Below are 15,229 nucleotides of genomic sequence, written 5' to 3'. Positions count from 1 at the left end.
CGGCGTGTTCGGGTCCCCGCGACGTCCCGTCTCGGCCCTCTGTCCGGTCTGCGAGGGGGAGATTCCGGCTGGGGTGATTTCGACGAAGGTACGTCGTTTCGTTGTGGCGAGGTGGTGAGGTGGGTGTGGATGTGGGCTGACAGGGATGTGGGTAGGTGTTTCAGGAGAGACCGCCGTGGGTGCAGGAGATGATTGATGAGTTGGGGAGTGAGCCGGAGATGGTCTGTTCGGTGGTTTGTGGAGTTGAGGCTGCGGAAGGGGAGTGGGAGTGGGAGTGGCAGTAGGGATAGGATAAAGTGGCCCGGTTGGGGCTTCGGGTTGACGTCACTTTGGTATTAGTTCTGAGGGTCTTGTGAGGGGATTTAGGGGGTTGGAGTGATGGGGAGGTGAACGGGAAGGATATCTGAGAGGTGGTGGTTAGCCCTCACTGCAGGTGATGGGGATAGGAATGGGGATAGTTTAATTTACATTTGATATTGCCTCACCTCCCCTCATTCAGCTAAGCACTCTGATGCCGATAGGTATAGTACCACCCCTCACGGCTCAGATCCTCTCTCACTCGATAATTCTCCTCTGCGATCCGAACAACATCCATATTCATATCCGCCACCAATACTCCCTCTTCAGGGCCCATTGCCCCTACTGGGCCAACAACGGGTAAACAGACTCTCGACAGGCCCAGGAAGCGATCACTTTCTTCTTCACCGCGTGCCACATTGGCGAAGATGATCGCGCAGGTATTCTCGAAGCATCGCGCGGTGAGAGTTGTCTCGAGGAAGAGTTTCTCGGAGTCGGGGTTATGTTGGAGTGCGGCTGGGGAGGCATCGTATTTACTCCCTTTAGTTTGACATCATTAGTATTACATATCTCTCACATACCCTTCCCCTTCCCTGAGAAGTGATCAGAAAGTAAGAATACTCACAATAAGTAGGCACAATTACCACCTCCGCCCCCTTGCAAATCAACTCCCGGAATGCTTCCGGGAACGCCAAATCCCAGCAGATCAGTAACCCGACCTTTCCAATCGGGGTATCGAATACATCGTGCGGGTCTGTCCCCGAAGACGTCAAGTAGGGACGCTCCGGATGCCAGATGTTCTTCTTGCGGTAGTGACCCAGAATACTTCCGTCGTTGGAAATGAAGTAGGCGGTGTTGTAGAGGAGGGTTTGTTCGTCTTGTACGGAGGAGTGGCGCTCGACGATGGTCCCAGGAACGATGCAGATGTGTAGCTCACGGGCAAGGGCCTGGTAGGCTTTCAGGTAGGGGGTTGTTTGTGAGGCGAGGGCGGTCCATTCGGGGTCTGAGGGGGACCAACCGGTTAGGTGGTATCTGTTGGTTTGGAGAGTTAGAGGTGGCTGATGGGAGAGTGAAAGGGATGAGGGGAAGTACTCAGGCAAGACGGCCAATTCAGCACCTTGGGATGCGGCGTCACGGATGTAGGAGCATGCTGTCTGGTGGTTCTCGTCGACGGCGAGGTCCTGACTTTGTTCAGTTGGGAGTTCATTGAGAGGAGATGAAGTTCGGAGACGATGAGCAGGGGCTGAGGCATACCTTGATGTTCCATTGGATGACGGCGACGCGGTGAGTGGGTGTCATTGTGATCGAGAGGTGGATTGAGGATTCAACTGCATGGGAGTTGCGATGAGGATATTATGATGCAGAGTTGGAGAGGGTGGGTCAGACCCCCGCATTGTTGGAGTCGCTCGGCCTGATAAGAGTGATAACGTTACGCCATCTGAAACCTCGGCGATAGCATCCAATGGCATCCAAGTTGACCTCAAGGTGAAGGAAAGCAGGTGTAAATACTGCGCAGGGGTGACAGCATATAGTAAATGTAATTCAATATCCCTCACTCCAGTGTGTGCTCACCCAGTAACTGGCATTGACAGTATCTAATTAGGACGTGCAACAACCCCCATCATCCAAAATCCTCCGCTGCTCAGATTGCACACCTCTGCCCCCCCAGCCCGCCAAAATCCGAGACCAGTAAACTTTCCGTTTGCCAGGTGAGAAGCACCGACAATGGGGCTGACTTGAGACTCGCCACGATGGTCCAGTAGCTCAAATACTGGCTGTTGGATCAACGGCTGGATGATATATACCGTTCGGTCAGGGGTTAGCTTAGGGTCGCGCAGGTCTATCAAAAGATCCTCCCACTGGGTTGGAGATAAGTCTCTCCCAAGCAGAATCCCGTCGCCTCGAGCGCTTCGCACCGGTTTGATGATGTAGGAATCCTTGGCCATACTTGACTCCGTGCTCTTGTCAATCAATTGCTCCAGCTCTGTCGACCCCGGATTGATGGTCGGCACAATTCCTTGCCGAAGTAGTTCGGCCTGCTCCACGGTGAGGACCCGATGTTTATCGACAAGGCTGTCGAGCTCCTCAAGAAGTACGCCCAGGATCCTCTTGTCGTGAACTAAAAGTACGCTTCGCATGTCGTTGACACAACACAAGGACAACTGGCGTAGTATCCCCACTGGCATGGAGCGGAACTCATGCGGAAGCAGGTGAACACAAGTCTGATAGATCCGATCCAGAGGTTCGCCATCTTCAATAAGATCAGGGCATTCGCGAACTGACCTGCAGTAAAGGGAGTAGCCCGTTGCTGACGCATGATCCTGCACCAGTCGGAGGTCGCACGGCTTGACTATGGTGGGCTGCAACCCCGTGTTCTGCTCGGCGTAGGAAAGGAACACCTCAACGTACAGACTGACATGTTCACCTTTAATAATGTGCACCGGGTGCCGGGGATCAAACAGGTCGAGCTGGCTTTGGACAAACTATGGACATCAGATCTGCCAGCGAGGGAAGGGACCAACCGCAATGGCTTACCTTCCGAGCATCTGCCCCTGCAAATACACAACCTCGATCCGATGCCATCTCCCCATATATCTCGTAGCCATACGCGGCTAGAAGCTGGGTATTGATCGCGAATCGTGCGTTGATCTCGCAAATCCGGACAGTTCGAGGCCATTGGGCGGACAGTAGAAGATCGGTCCGCCAATGTCCCTGACACTCCCGGAAGGGTCGCAAGTTCTTCTCACAGGTTCGCCCATGTAGCCACTAGGATATGGGCGTTAGCATACCCCGGTTGCAAATGGGAGATCGCATACATGCAAAAGATCCTCCTCATGCGGTTCCAGCGGCATACGGCGCGGGAATGCTGCCTGTTCATCTGCACACCATCTCTCGACAATGTTGTTGAGTCCAGCGACAAGCGCTTCATGTAGCTTAGCAACGCTTCTGTCAAGCTTCGCAGGGATTAGTAGTGGATTCGGAGAGCTATTCTTGATGTTCCCTGGGCATCCACTCGTGAGGTATTTGAACCTCGAGCTGAATGTCTCCTTCTGCTGGCACTGGATTTCTTGCCGGGATTCTTTGGGCGGCACCGGATTTGCCGGACTTATCGTCGAAGCCAAGCAGATCTGTTGAATATTATAGTGACACACCATGTTGGAATTCGGCTTATAGACAGGGTGTTATGAAAGGAGCCCTGTTGTCGCTGTCTCAATTTGTAGACCGAGCAGGAGCTCTTATACCCAGCGTCCATTCCCACCCTCGTTTCTGTCATAGCCAGATTCATATTACCCTGAATATCACTTTGTTTTTTTTTACTTCCCAGTGGGGTGTATACTCCCGACATCGGTTCCTTTGGCGCTGGGCAGGCCCTTCAGCGATAGCATCGCCGCTATCGCCGCCATCCGTCAGTATTCGAACATGGGTGTAGGCAGCAATATGCCCCTTGGAATTAGTTTTTTGGGACGTAGTATATTTGTTCTTTCATCGTGCTGACCAATTATTTCAATGTCTGATCTTGCTTTTTGACTTGCCAGAAAGAAATACTTGATCGGTCGACTCTTTTGTCACCTCCAAAGCTCCACAGCATTGCCATTGGGCTGTAGCTAGTGTCTCAGAGTATCTCCCGCGCAGTATTATCATGTCCCAATGAGCCCCGCGATTTCTTGAATGGGCCGCGTACCCGCGTCTAGGGGTTAATCAGACATCAGGTAGGGCCTGGAACCGACCCCTAGCCAGCACAGTGCACTCATATTGGCAATTATGGATCAGGGGCAGGGACGTTGTGTATCCGTTTAGACGAATCGCATAGCATACGGAGCTCTTGTCCATGCCTGCCTACGTGTACAAGTTCACAGAATCTGTATTCGCCATCATTTTGTGTCCCAAAGTCATTGGGGAGAGATTATTAGAGCGAGTCTAGACCTTATCTGGATGCTAGGCACCATGCTCATCGTTAAAGAGCCGGGGTGTCGTGTCGATGAGTGCTCAGACAGCTGACGAGTCATACCTAGGCACCAAGGCGGGAATGAAATCATCGCCAGGAACGGCTGGACCACAGGGCGACCGAGGATCACTCCTGCCAAGAAAAACGGGACATGTGAGCAGCTGCCTAGAGTTTGTCCACGCCATCCCGCGGCGACCATCGTGATCTCACCCTTGAACAGAGTAGAAATCCAGATACTAGAAAATGGCACCACTTTTGGCTGAAGAGGTCATCAAGCATCCCGCTTTCCATACGGTCGACTGGAAGCTCCAGCCCACCACATCGGGAACATGTACGGTGGCCCAGGACAGGCGGGGTGGGCCCCTGAAAATGAACTATGAGATCCATGGCACTGGCCCTGTGAAGCTCGTTGTAAGTCCGAGCAGGATTTCCAATCCGTCCGGTTGTGGTTGTACTGACATGGTTCGAGTGGGTGATGGGCCTGAATGGATCTCTCAAAGACTGGAAGCGTCAGACCAAGTACTTTGGCCACCAGCACGCTTCCAAATATTCGTGTCTGATTTTTGACAACCGTGGCGTTGGTCGTTCGGACAAGCCGGTCTGCTATTATTCCACATCGGAGATGGCTCAAGACGCCGTAGACCTGGTCGCTTCGCTGGGCTGGATCGACCTCAGCGCCCCTCCAAAACGATCGATCCATGTCATCGGCACTAGTATGGGCGGCATGATCGCGCAGGAGATTGGAATGCTCATCCCCGATCGTCTGGCCAGTCTAACCCTCTGCTGCACTGCTCCGCGGTTGGTCCGGACCGGCCCATTTTTCGAGAACCTGCGCCAACGGGCGAGCATGTTTATTCCCCGCCATGTCGACATAGAGCTCGAGAGGATCGCGAGGAGTACCTTTGCGGATGACTTCCTCGCCCAGCCAGATACGGAAAACGAGGACCCGGCCATGAACTTTCCGACCAAGCGGGATCGCTTTGCTGCTGGCATGTTGCAGAAGCGTGCTGACACGGAGGCGCACACGAAGAAGGGATTTCTCATGCAGATTGTGGCTTGCTATTTCCATCAAAAGTCACCAGAGCAGCTCAAGTCTTTGGGGGATCAAGTGGGGAGGGAGCGGATCTTCGTGTGTCACGGCACCAAAGACCTGATGCTGACCTTCCGTCACGGGGAAATAATACGCGAGGAGATTGGGGAGGGAATCCAATGGAAGGTGTTTGAAGGGAGCGGCCACATGCTGGGCTGGGAGAGGGAGCAGGAGTTGAACCAAATGCTCGAAGAGTTCGTGGGTAGATGCAGTTGAAAGATTATTGCTGGAGTCATCGCGCGCGTGCTAGTAGACGACTGTACAATAGAATTGATTCACCTTGACTGGATTGCGGGAGGGATGCGTGGAAGTAAGACGAGGGGATCTGGGATACTCGTGACCCAGCCCCTCAGGCGTAGCAGTCACCTGTCATCTTAGTCTCAGCTCCCCTGTCATGATGCTGATGTGCATTACCAGAACAACCATGCCTCCTCCAACTCCCCCTTCCATCTTCACTATCGCAATATGGCGCTCCAGAAGGGTCAATACCATCCTGCGGGACCAGGCGACTTACGTTCTCCATGCCCCGTACTCAACTCCCTTGCTAACCATGGCTTTATCGCCCGCGACGGACAGAATATCACCGCTACGGAGCTGTAAGCCGCCGTTCAGTATGTGGGACTCGGCTTGGACATAGCCTCCACCCTCGTGAACCGTGTCTTTCAAGTTCACTCTGACGACCCCAAGAGCGGACCACGAGGAGGTTCGAGAGCCGGACTACGCGACCCAAATCAAGTCAATAAAGACGGCATCCCTGTGCTCAACCTAGACCAAGTTGGCCGTCCTCATGCTTTAGAGCATGACGTCTCGATCACTCGACAGGACCGCGAACTGGGCGACTGCATCCACTTGGATCCAGAACTATGCCGGCGGTTTCTTCGATCTGCGAAGGAAGGCAAGATTCGCACCGCCGACATGGGACGGTATCGGAAGACGCGGTATGAAGAGCAGCAGAAAGACAATCCGGATCTGCAGTTTGGGAAGTTCGAACACTACGTTGGATGTGCGGAGTTGGCAGCTCTGCGGTGTGTGTTCGGGAAGGGTGTCACAAAGGGGATTCCGGACGACTTTGTACGAGCTGTCTTTGGAGAAGAGCGTCTGCCGTACGATGAAGGATGGAGTCCACGGAGGTTTAAAGCGTTCTTTCCAGAGGCACTAGTGGTACTGTTAGTCATTTCGCACTATGCTTGGCCGTTTTGATTTAAGTTGCTTGATGTTATGGGACGTATGCTTTGTTAATCGACACGCGATGATGATGATATTTTGAATGAACTTGCTAGATATTGTTTCTTCCAGATGAAGTGTTGGTTTGAATCCAGATGTGGGTGAGATGTGGGTGACAGATTACAGTGCTTTCTATTTAGCGTTGGGTGCATTGATATAAACCCAGCTTTTGCTTATATATTGAAGGCAGGCCACAACTCTAAGCACTCTTTCTACATATATGATAGACCATTCAATCTCCCTGTGTGATGTCTCAACCGTTAAAGGCTTTCCCTCATTATTGTCCGATTGTGGGTTCCTCGTTGGGGCCGCCCGTGTCAGTTGCTAATTTTAGAACATCATGGCAGGCCGGCCAAGGCATTCCACTGCTTCATTTGAAGCCATCCATCTTTTGAAGGAATGCAGGCAGACGACGCTCTTTTTGCATAGATTATTATCAGCCAGTGTTCTAACACTTGAAATATTAATGCCACATCTCGAAAGTCAAAGTGACTAACGATTAGTAATCCTCTCCAGGGTTCAGGGGCTACCTTCCTAACTCAGCTTAGCGCTGTCAGGGACCATGCAAACAGAACATATTCTTCTCAACTGGGAGATGCCAGGCAACGCAGTGCTAATAAGCTCTCAAAATCGGATGAATACGGCTAGTTGTTGGTCTCAATTTGAAACAATCGTTCCTTGCACTTATCGCTGTTTACTTCATATGGCACTTTAGAGACGATGACCTCTACTGATTGTTCAATGATCGCTTCAACGGTGGTGACTGCTGATTGCCTAATCAGGCCATGATCGTTACGGTAACGGCCCTCCGACTCGCACATTCTCGATGACAACATCCCGTCCCGTCTGCTCTGGCCTATCTTCAACTCTTCTACCATCAATTCACTAGCTACATCTACTTACATTCGTTTAACCGGAGCATACGATAATCATATTGTTTTCCATTTTATCTCGCTCACTTCACCCTCTCTCCGATCCGGAGCCTCTGGCCAAAATGGCCGATAAGCAGTACTATGTACCCGGTAGCGAGTACAGCAGGTATGGCGGCGCCACTGCTCAAATTCCCAAGCTAGACGATGATCTGGGGCACGCAGGACCACCCCCTCCTCCAGGTGCCGAGCGATTTATACCTGCGCAACAAACAGCCGCCTCTTATCCCTGGTACCATCCTCGCGGCTGGTCATTGCGCAAAAAGTTGATTATAGCAGCTGCGGTTGTGGTCATCATCATCGCAGTCATTGTTGGTGCGGTCGAGGGCACAAAGAAGAGCAAATATCCCAACTACTCTAAGCTCGATTACAAGTTGGTGGACACGTACTCGGGGACGTCATTCTTCGATCGTTTTGATTACTATTCTGGAGAGGATCCCACCGATGGATTTGTTCGGTATGGCTGGGAGTTCCGAAGTTATTGATCTTGACTAATGTCTCATAGATATGTCAACCGTTCCACATCGAATTCCTTGAATTTGACCTATGCAACCGACGAATCTGTTGTGATGAGGGTGGACACGTCGAACAAGAACGCAACCAACGGACGACAGTCCGTGCGATTGGAGTCCAAAACGAGCTATGATACCGGCCTTTTTATTTTTGACATTCTCCATACCCCTTACGGCTGTGGACTGTGGCCTGCGCTGTGGTTGACTGATACGTACAATTGGCCAGTAAATGGAGAAATCGACGTGGTGGAGACGAACAATATAGCGACGGAAGGAAACGCTGTCACCTTGCATACAACCAGCGGTTGTAAGATGAATGTTAAGCGAAAGGAGACCGGTACCCCGAATTATGTAACCTGCGACAACAGCACGCATGGCAACGCTGGATGTGGTGTGCAAGGTCCGCCCAACACATATGGACAAGAGATGAATGAGGATGGGGGCGGAGTAAGTCTTACCTGATATAGGAAATATGGGTCATTGGTTCATGATGTTGACAAGTGATAGGTTTACGCTTTGGAACTGCGGGATGCTGGCATCCGAGCTTGGTACTTCGCACGCAATTCCATTCCAGACGACGTCTCGAACTCGAGTAGCACCCCAGACCCATCGACTTGGGGAACTGCTTTGGCTGACTTCCCGAACACGCATTGCGACATATCTTCACACTTCAAGAATCAAAGCATTATTGCAAACATCGATCTGTGCGGACAACTCGGTGCCAACCGGGAGTTCTATACCGAACTGTATCATTGTCCGGGCACATGCGAGAGCTTTGTTCGCAGCAACCCTGCCAATTTCACGCAGGCGTACTGGGAATTTAAGAGCTTCAAAGTATATCAGGCTAGCTAGATGCTTGGCAAAAGACTTGGCTTGTTCGGTTGACTACGGTTATAGGTTTGTTTCATGATAATGGCAGGGATGCGACGATTCGATTAGCGACCATTCATCGTTGGCTAGATAGGATAATGTTAATGAAGATTTGATTCTTCCGATCATAAGGCCCTGTGCTAGAGTTACATAGAAGTTGAGAAATTTCTGTCTTTGGAAGGACCAACTTCAACGATTTCTGATCTTAGTGCCCTGGGCTATCTTTCTAGTGGTGAGCATCACATAAGAGCGTGAGGTATCGACCCTTAGGCGCAGATTCAGGAGCCGTTGATATGAGTACAAGCAATAAGAATTGCTGTGGTGTGGCTCGGGAATGTGGATGCTTCTCGAGATCTTTAACAGACACGCTTGATATCGATGCCACATGGGAGCAATCTGAGGACAAAGCACTCAGTATGCAGAGCAGGAAGTCTGCCCCTGATATGGAGACAATGTTTCATTCCTATGTGCAACGCACATGTCCAATTGGATTCATCGTTTGCCTAGAACCAACTTTTCTAGCTTCATTTTGTGCGCAGATAGGACAGCGAGAGGCTCCAAACCAAGGTGGGAAGGTTGTAGCAGAACTCTTCTCTAATTCTGTCAACTGGGGGTAGATCTAGTACAGGCGCGACGAATACCTACGGTGTATCTGACGTGCTGATGCCCTCTATGCTTCCCGAGCATCATCAGCATATTTACAAACATGAAAAAGCTGTTCTGGTATGACTCCGACAGGAACGTTTTCCGTGAAAATATAGTTTCCGAGACTACTCAAGGTCGAGTTGATCATTATCAAGACAGAAAATGGCACCACCAGGGATGTCGCACTTGCGCAGACCTACCGGAAGACTAAGGTCGAGGTATAGATCCATTCTCGCTTCGGGTGTATTTTGTCTCAACTTGCTTTCTGGGCATTTTAGAGTCTTTCAGAGCCTCCGGCGAACCCAACTCACTTATGTACAGGTACATGCTACGTCGTGGTCCTTGATTAGATGAAAACTCGTGACAAGCTAGATCCGGCTGCTGTGGACATATGAAGCAAAGAAATTGTACATCGAAGCCATGGTATTGAGCATTTACTTTCTACCAATGAAATTGCTCCAAGCGTACCGTCCTTGGATTTATACGAGAATCTCCATCACACAGCGTTGGTTATATATATGCATATATATTATGCGCGATCGCATACGTCGGTCATATTTAGGCCATCATCGTCCAAGACAAAAGCCAAAAAGAAAACGAAAAAGTAACCGGCACAATTGCCTTTCTCAGATACCTACCAAGATACCCTGCAGCTGAAATACACTCAACACATGGCATGGAAAGTGAGTTTCAGTCTCCAAAAAGGAGGTTTGTTCTCATCATGTCCTACGCCATCAATCAAGTTTATATCAAGATGCGACTGGGACCGCTACACAATAGAATACTACCCAACCCATCTCATCTCCCAACAACAACCAATCCTTAAAATTGAAATGCGCCAGAGCTATAACCATTAAATTACGTATAAGGAAGATAGTCTACTGAAATACATACTCCGTCCTCCGTACTCCGCTCGCCTCGCCGAACCTCCCACTAGATACTGGGTATACAATACTCCGTGCTCCATCCATCCACTATCAAACATATCAAACACCCAGAAGCCAGGCAGTCCTAGTCAATTATGAAATGTAAAAGTCGACGTGACAATATCGGACCAGAAGTAGATAGATACATTTATCCCCTAACGTATCATGGTTGCTTATTTACCTGGTGGAGCCATACATAGGTATGATTCGTGATGTGTCGGGTGGGACGCGTCATCGGCTGCATGGCTGTCTGGTGTCGCTCCTCTGGGGATATGAGGTTACCTAGATTTAGGGGGGTGGCATTAGGATATTTGGGTGTTTGATTAGGGATTGTATTGCATGAGGTTGGGTTGTGTTTATGTGGAAGTTGTTTGTTTGGATGGTTTGGGGTGGTGGGTGGGTTATATTGAGGTATATTGTGCATATACTCGTTGGTTAAGTTAAGCTTTATGGAAGTTTGAGAGAAGGAATAGCTATAGCGTACTCTACCGCGTCCTGTTTCTCCTTTGCTGGCTCAGGAGTCAGGAGTATGCTGTGATATCATATGGGATCGGTCTACGATCTATTCTAGTCTGATATCCCATCTACTATAGACCGGATCAACACCTCTCAGGTACGACGGTGGCGAACCTTCCCATCAACTACTGCAGGAACGCGCCAGCCAGAGTTTTCATCGTCAGGGGCAAGAAGCTTGAAGGAGCCACCGCCATGTGTTGGACGCGTGTCGAGTCGGTGCAGATTACTCGGTCGCGACGATAAATGGTGTGCCCCTGCAGGATGCATAAGACTTGTCTTGGGATCTTGGGATCAGTCAAAGGTTATTCTGAGGTACGGGTTAGATGGATTCTGGATAGGATGGGATGGATGGTTGATAGGGTTTGTCAAAGTGACAGTTGAGTTCGTGTATTGTGTACCCCTTGCTTGGGTGATGTCTGCCTGTGCTAAGAATAGATTGCCGTGCGAGGATTGGTCGACCGGGCCATGTGTGGTGGGATTCGTTGAGGTTCATTCAATGTCGTTTTCGGTGGATGATTGGATCTGGCAGGTTCGTATTGAATGTGATGTTGCGTTGTGGCTTGAGGTTTTACGGGTTTATGGTAGTTGGTGATGGCGCGTGTGGTGAAGTCGCTGTCCTCCAAACAATAAGTCGAGATCATGGAGAAAATAAAAGCCAGGTCGCTCAGAAGTTCTGGCTAGAGAATATGCTTGCTGTTCCCTTCACATTGATCTTTAGATGACTGCGGGTTCGATATCCGTTACAGTGGCAGCCTGAGGCGTCCAGTGGAGGTACCACGGCTCAGCAGATCCGGCGATCAGACGCGTCCCAAAAACCAGATCAAGCCAGCCCAATTCTGGTTCTTGTTTGTTCCCCTGGAACGGGGAATTTCCGGAACCGCTTGCAACTCCCGGATTACTGAACACTCAACTCTCACCTCTCCAATGTTGTTTTCGGAGAATACTAAACCTCCGCGGTCCCCACCATTGTCTGGCGCCATATGAATTATGACGGCCATGCATGCCATGACCGCCCCTCTCCACAGCGGAAAAGCGTCCCATCCGCCCCCGTCCCTGGACGAGTGGGAGATCCCCCAGAAGGCGCAATCCGCTCTTATCGTTGCAATTCCCCCGGTTGATATGGGGCCCTGCCAACAACATAAATGAAGTGGGAATTTGCGCATGCCAAATAATCCATCCCGCAACGCGTTGTTCACCGCAATCCGGATGTCCCCCGTGAGATTCGGTCAGTAGTGCTCCGTAGCCCTTGGCCACAGGTCAACTCCTGCTGCATGCGGTCATCATTACTTCTTCCTGGGCCTCCTTGCAGCATCCGGCTAAGAAAAAACACGAGAGCGGCACTTTGTTCGGCCATAAAGGGTGCGCGTTATAGACAAGGACCCGCGATGCTTGCTCTCGCGCTTTTTCTACCCCTCAGGACTGCCGTGGACGAGTCACGACATCCTTAGCGCAGGTCGCACCATCCCGACAGGCCATCCACCTCCTCGTGAGACCATCATGGTACCATCCGATCTCCAAGTCCGGTCAGTCTCGGCACATCACGGCGGGTTCCGACTGCTGGGACGGCAATCGGGACAGGTCCAAGATGAGGGGAACCCCGATTACATAATGCCAGCAAGGCTGTAAGAATCTTGGTCGAGGGCTGTGCGGCACTTAGATCGATCCTACAGCTGCAGCAGTACCCAAGAACAGACATCGTGACGGCTTCCTGTAAGGGGTGGGTGGCTTCGACGTGGTAATCACAGTCACCGTCCCCAAAGGCATTCATTCTTCATAGCCTGGCTCTGATGGTCCGGTGGGCGATCCTCAGCAGGGGGGGAGACGTTATCGGCGGATCCTCTAAAGAGTAGCAAGTCACTAGACAAGCTAAAGTGACCCCCATGAATCATCGGATCTGGGGATCCCCATCACGACATCCCGATGTAAATGGCAAGCTTTGGCGTCGCTCCGCCATGCTCACGGACTCCCAACTCGACGGGGCGATCCCATTGGGAAGGACAGGCCCACGATCGACCGATGGCCTTCCGAAAGGCCTTGGGGGCGCCCACTAGGCCGAGCTTTGGGGCGACTAAGGAGAACTAAGGAGACTAATCCGACCAAATCTCTCCTTCAGCCCGTCATCTGTATCCCGACACCCAATCACCGCGTGCGGAGAGTCCGGTGCTCCAACCTCAAGTTCTGGCCTTTGGTACCTCATTGACACGTCAGGCCAAGTCTTTGTGGGGGAGGTGGATGTGGCAGGGAATGAATGGATGGATGACACTTTGGCGTGGAAAGGGGTGATGGGGGAACCACGGCAAACAAAGACAGAGGCTGAAGGCGTACCTCGTACTTTGTAAGGGAGTGAGGCGGCCCGAGGATAACCTACCCAAAATTCTAGACGCAGTTTCTGGATGGACCAGGAGAATTTCCTTCTTCGACCCGAAATCCGAGGTTTGAGTTAAGGAGTCATGGGGTCCCAATAGGGTAATGTGATGAAGAGCAGCCGATCGGTCAGGTGCCTAACACTAAATCCTCCCACACCTTGGCTAGGCAATGAGTTTTAATTTATTGGTATGTTTATTTTTTGCCGGCCTGCATACATTGGCCTGGAAGACAATTTTGCTTTTGTCGCTAAGACTAACGCGGGGGAAAGTGCAGAGCAGGACTTGTTCCGTTGCCTGACTCTTGGACGACGGATTAGGCTGGCAGCTCCATCCATCCATCCACGCCAGGCTCCACGTCGATGCAAACAATCTGCATGGAAATCCGCCAGATACATCCATGGGTCCCCCTCGTCACTACCAACTAGTCTCCTCACTAAAGTTAAAGCTATTTCCGAAGGCGTGATTGGTCGTCCCGGGCCAGCAAGGGAGTCAACCCCGAGTATCGCTCGACATTAGCCCTTCTCATTTACGAGAATGACCCGCGGTCAATGCATGCGTAAGCTCAGCTGGATCTTGAAGGTGGCCCTTACTTGCAAGGCTGCCTTCTGCAAGCATTGCGGTGACAGTTGCCGATGTACACCGGCCGAACCGATTGTACATAAAAGGCCCTTCCTCTCGACGACAATGTAAACTTCCTCATTCGAAAACAGACATTTCTTTTTCTCTCCTGCCCCTGTCCTCCCTTCCCCTCATCTTCCCCTCATCTGCCATGTTTTCGTTTGTTCTCCTGCTTTGTGTAGCGTTGGCAAACGCCTATTCAGACCCGGGGGCCTGCTCGGGATCCTGCTGGGCCCATGACCCCAATGTCATCCAGCGCAAGTCTGACGGCACATTCTTTCGCTTTTCGACCGGGCTAGGCATTCACATCTCATCTGCCAGCTCCATTGCTGGTCCCTGGACCGATCTCGGGGTCGCCCTGGCAGACGGATCGGATGTTCCAGTGGGGAATGCTTCCAACCTCTGGGTGAGACTCCTTGCCATCGCACCACATCTGTGGGCTATCTTCAGTCCTAACATTGCTGCAGGCTCCGGACGTGCACTATGTTGATGGCACCTACTACATGTACTATGCCAGCTCCACGCTTGGCAGCCAGGATTCCACCATCGGAGTTGCCAGCTCCACCACCCTGGAAGTGGGCTCCTGGACGGACCATGGCGAGATTGGCGTCACCTCGTCTTCGTCCACCCCGTACAATGCCATTGACCCCAACTGGATCACCATTGGCAGCACCCCCTACCTCCAATTCGGCTCCTACTGGGATGGCATCTACCAGGTGGAGATGACCGACTCCCTGACGAGCAGCGGCAGCACGCCCACCAACTTGGCCTACAACGCATCGGGAAACCACGCCATCGAGGCTGCGTTCATGTTTGAGCGCGGAGGTTACTACTACCTGACCTTCTCGTCCGGTCAGGCTCAGAATTACATTTCCAACCCGCCCGCTCAGGGAGATGAGTACCGAATTGTTGTGTGCCGATCCCGGACGGGAACGGGCGACTTTGTAAGTGACTGTCCGATTGCATCCAAGACCCAGGGATTAATTTCGCCTACAGGTCGACCAAGACGGTGTTGCATGCACCAACAGCGGCGGAACTACCGTTCTGGCCAGCCACGACTACGTCTTCGGGCCTGGTGGACAGTACGTTTGCCCCCCCACTTTCCTGTCAAACGGAAGCATGCTAACAGCGCGCCAGGGGTGTTTTGAACGATACGACCTATGGTCTCGTCGTCTACTACCACTACGCCAACAAGAACATTGGCCTGACCGTGGATGACTACCAATTCGGCTGGAACCAGCTCACCTGGACTAATGGTTGGCCGGTGGTTGCCTGATTTTTCTTCGTTAC

General features: G+C 51.5%; 6 protein-coding genes across 6 annotated transcripts; 4 read left to right on the top strand and 2 right to left on the bottom strand.

The window, feature by feature from the left end:
• Positions 1-255: 255 nt before the first annotated feature.
• On the bottom strand, positions 256-1,744 carry BO80DRAFT_24764 (carbon-nitrogen hydrolase family protein). Its single transcript, XM_025714610.1, has 5 exons — positions 1,552-1,744; positions 1,390-1,478; positions 923-1,329; positions 469-837; positions 256-403 (listed from the first exon to the last, which is right to left on the bottom strand). Exons 1-4 carry the CDS (start codon positions 1,594-1,596, stop codon positions 500-502), a joined length of 879 nt encoding a protein of 292 aa, XP_025577386.1. The 5' UTR covers positions 1,597-1,744; the 3' UTR covers positions 256-403; positions 469-499.
• BO80DRAFT_24723 (uncharacterized protein) lies at positions 1,745-3,819 on the bottom strand. Its single transcript, XM_025714600.1, has 3 exons — positions 3,114-3,819; positions 2,833-3,063; positions 1,745-2,780 (listed from the first exon to the last, which is right to left on the bottom strand). The coding sequence occupies exons 1-3, from the start codon at positions 3,450-3,452 to the stop codon at positions 1,893-1,895; spliced, it is 1,458 nt and encodes a 485-aa protein (XP_025577385.1). The 5' UTR covers positions 3,453-3,819; the 3' UTR covers positions 1,745-1,892.
• Positions 3,820-4,001: 182 nt separating this feature from the next.
• On the top strand, positions 4,002-5,616 carry BO80DRAFT_24830 (alpha/beta fold hydrolase). Its single transcript, XM_025714618.1, has 5 exons — positions 4,002-4,007; positions 4,069-4,209; positions 4,311-4,413; positions 4,464-4,654; positions 4,713-5,616. The coding sequence occupies exons 4-5, from the start codon at positions 4,487-4,489 to the stop codon at positions 5,547-5,549; spliced, it is 1,005 nt and encodes a 334-aa protein (XP_025577384.1). The 5' UTR covers positions 4,002-4,007; positions 4,069-4,209; positions 4,311-4,413; positions 4,464-4,486; the 3' UTR covers positions 5,550-5,616.
• Positions 5,617-5,798: 182 nt separating this feature from the next.
• On the top strand, positions 5,799-6,694 carry BO80DRAFT_471693 (putative peroxidase; the record flags this gene model as incomplete). The annotated part of the gene is made up of 2 exons (XM_025723107.1): positions 5,799-5,861; positions 5,946-6,694. The coding sequence occupies 2 exons, from the start codon at positions 5,799-5,801 to the stop codon at positions 6,531-6,533; spliced, it is 651 nt and encodes a 216-aa protein (XP_025577383.1). The 3' UTR covers positions 6,534-6,694.
• A 450-nt stretch (positions 6,695-7,144) lies between these two features.
• On the top strand, positions 7,145-8,954 carry BO80DRAFT_24775 (glycoside hydrolase family 16 protein). Its single transcript, XM_025714611.1, has 3 exons — positions 7,145-7,943; positions 7,992-8,445; positions 8,506-8,954. Exons 1-3 carry the CDS (start codon positions 7,552-7,554, stop codon positions 8,848-8,850), a joined length of 1,191 nt encoding a protein of 396 aa, XP_025577382.1. The 5' UTR covers positions 7,145-7,551; the 3' UTR covers positions 8,851-8,954.
• A 5,136-nt stretch (positions 8,955-14,090) lies between these two features.
• On the top strand, positions 14,091-15,215 carry BO80DRAFT_443302 (arabinan endo-1,5-alpha-L-arabinosidase; the record flags this gene model as incomplete). Its single annotated transcript, XM_025721338.1, has 4 exons — positions 14,091-14,345; positions 14,407-14,883; positions 14,936-15,021; positions 15,077-15,215. The coding sequence occupies 4 exons, from the start codon at positions 14,091-14,093 to the stop codon at positions 15,213-15,215; spliced, it is 957 nt and encodes a 318-aa protein (XP_025577381.1).
• Positions 15,216-15,229: the final 14 nt, after the last annotated feature.

Source organism: Aspergillus ibericus, assembly GCF_003184845.1.
Source record: "Aspergillus ibericus CBS 121593 unplaced genomic scaffold BO80scaffold_11, whole genome shotgun sequence".
Lineage (NCBI taxonomy): Eukaryota > Fungi > Ascomycota > Eurotiomycetes > Eurotiales > Aspergillaceae > Aspergillus > Aspergillus ibericus.
The sequence above is the reverse complement of the archived record's forward strand: the minus strand, read 5'-3'. Positions and strand labels throughout refer to the sequence as shown.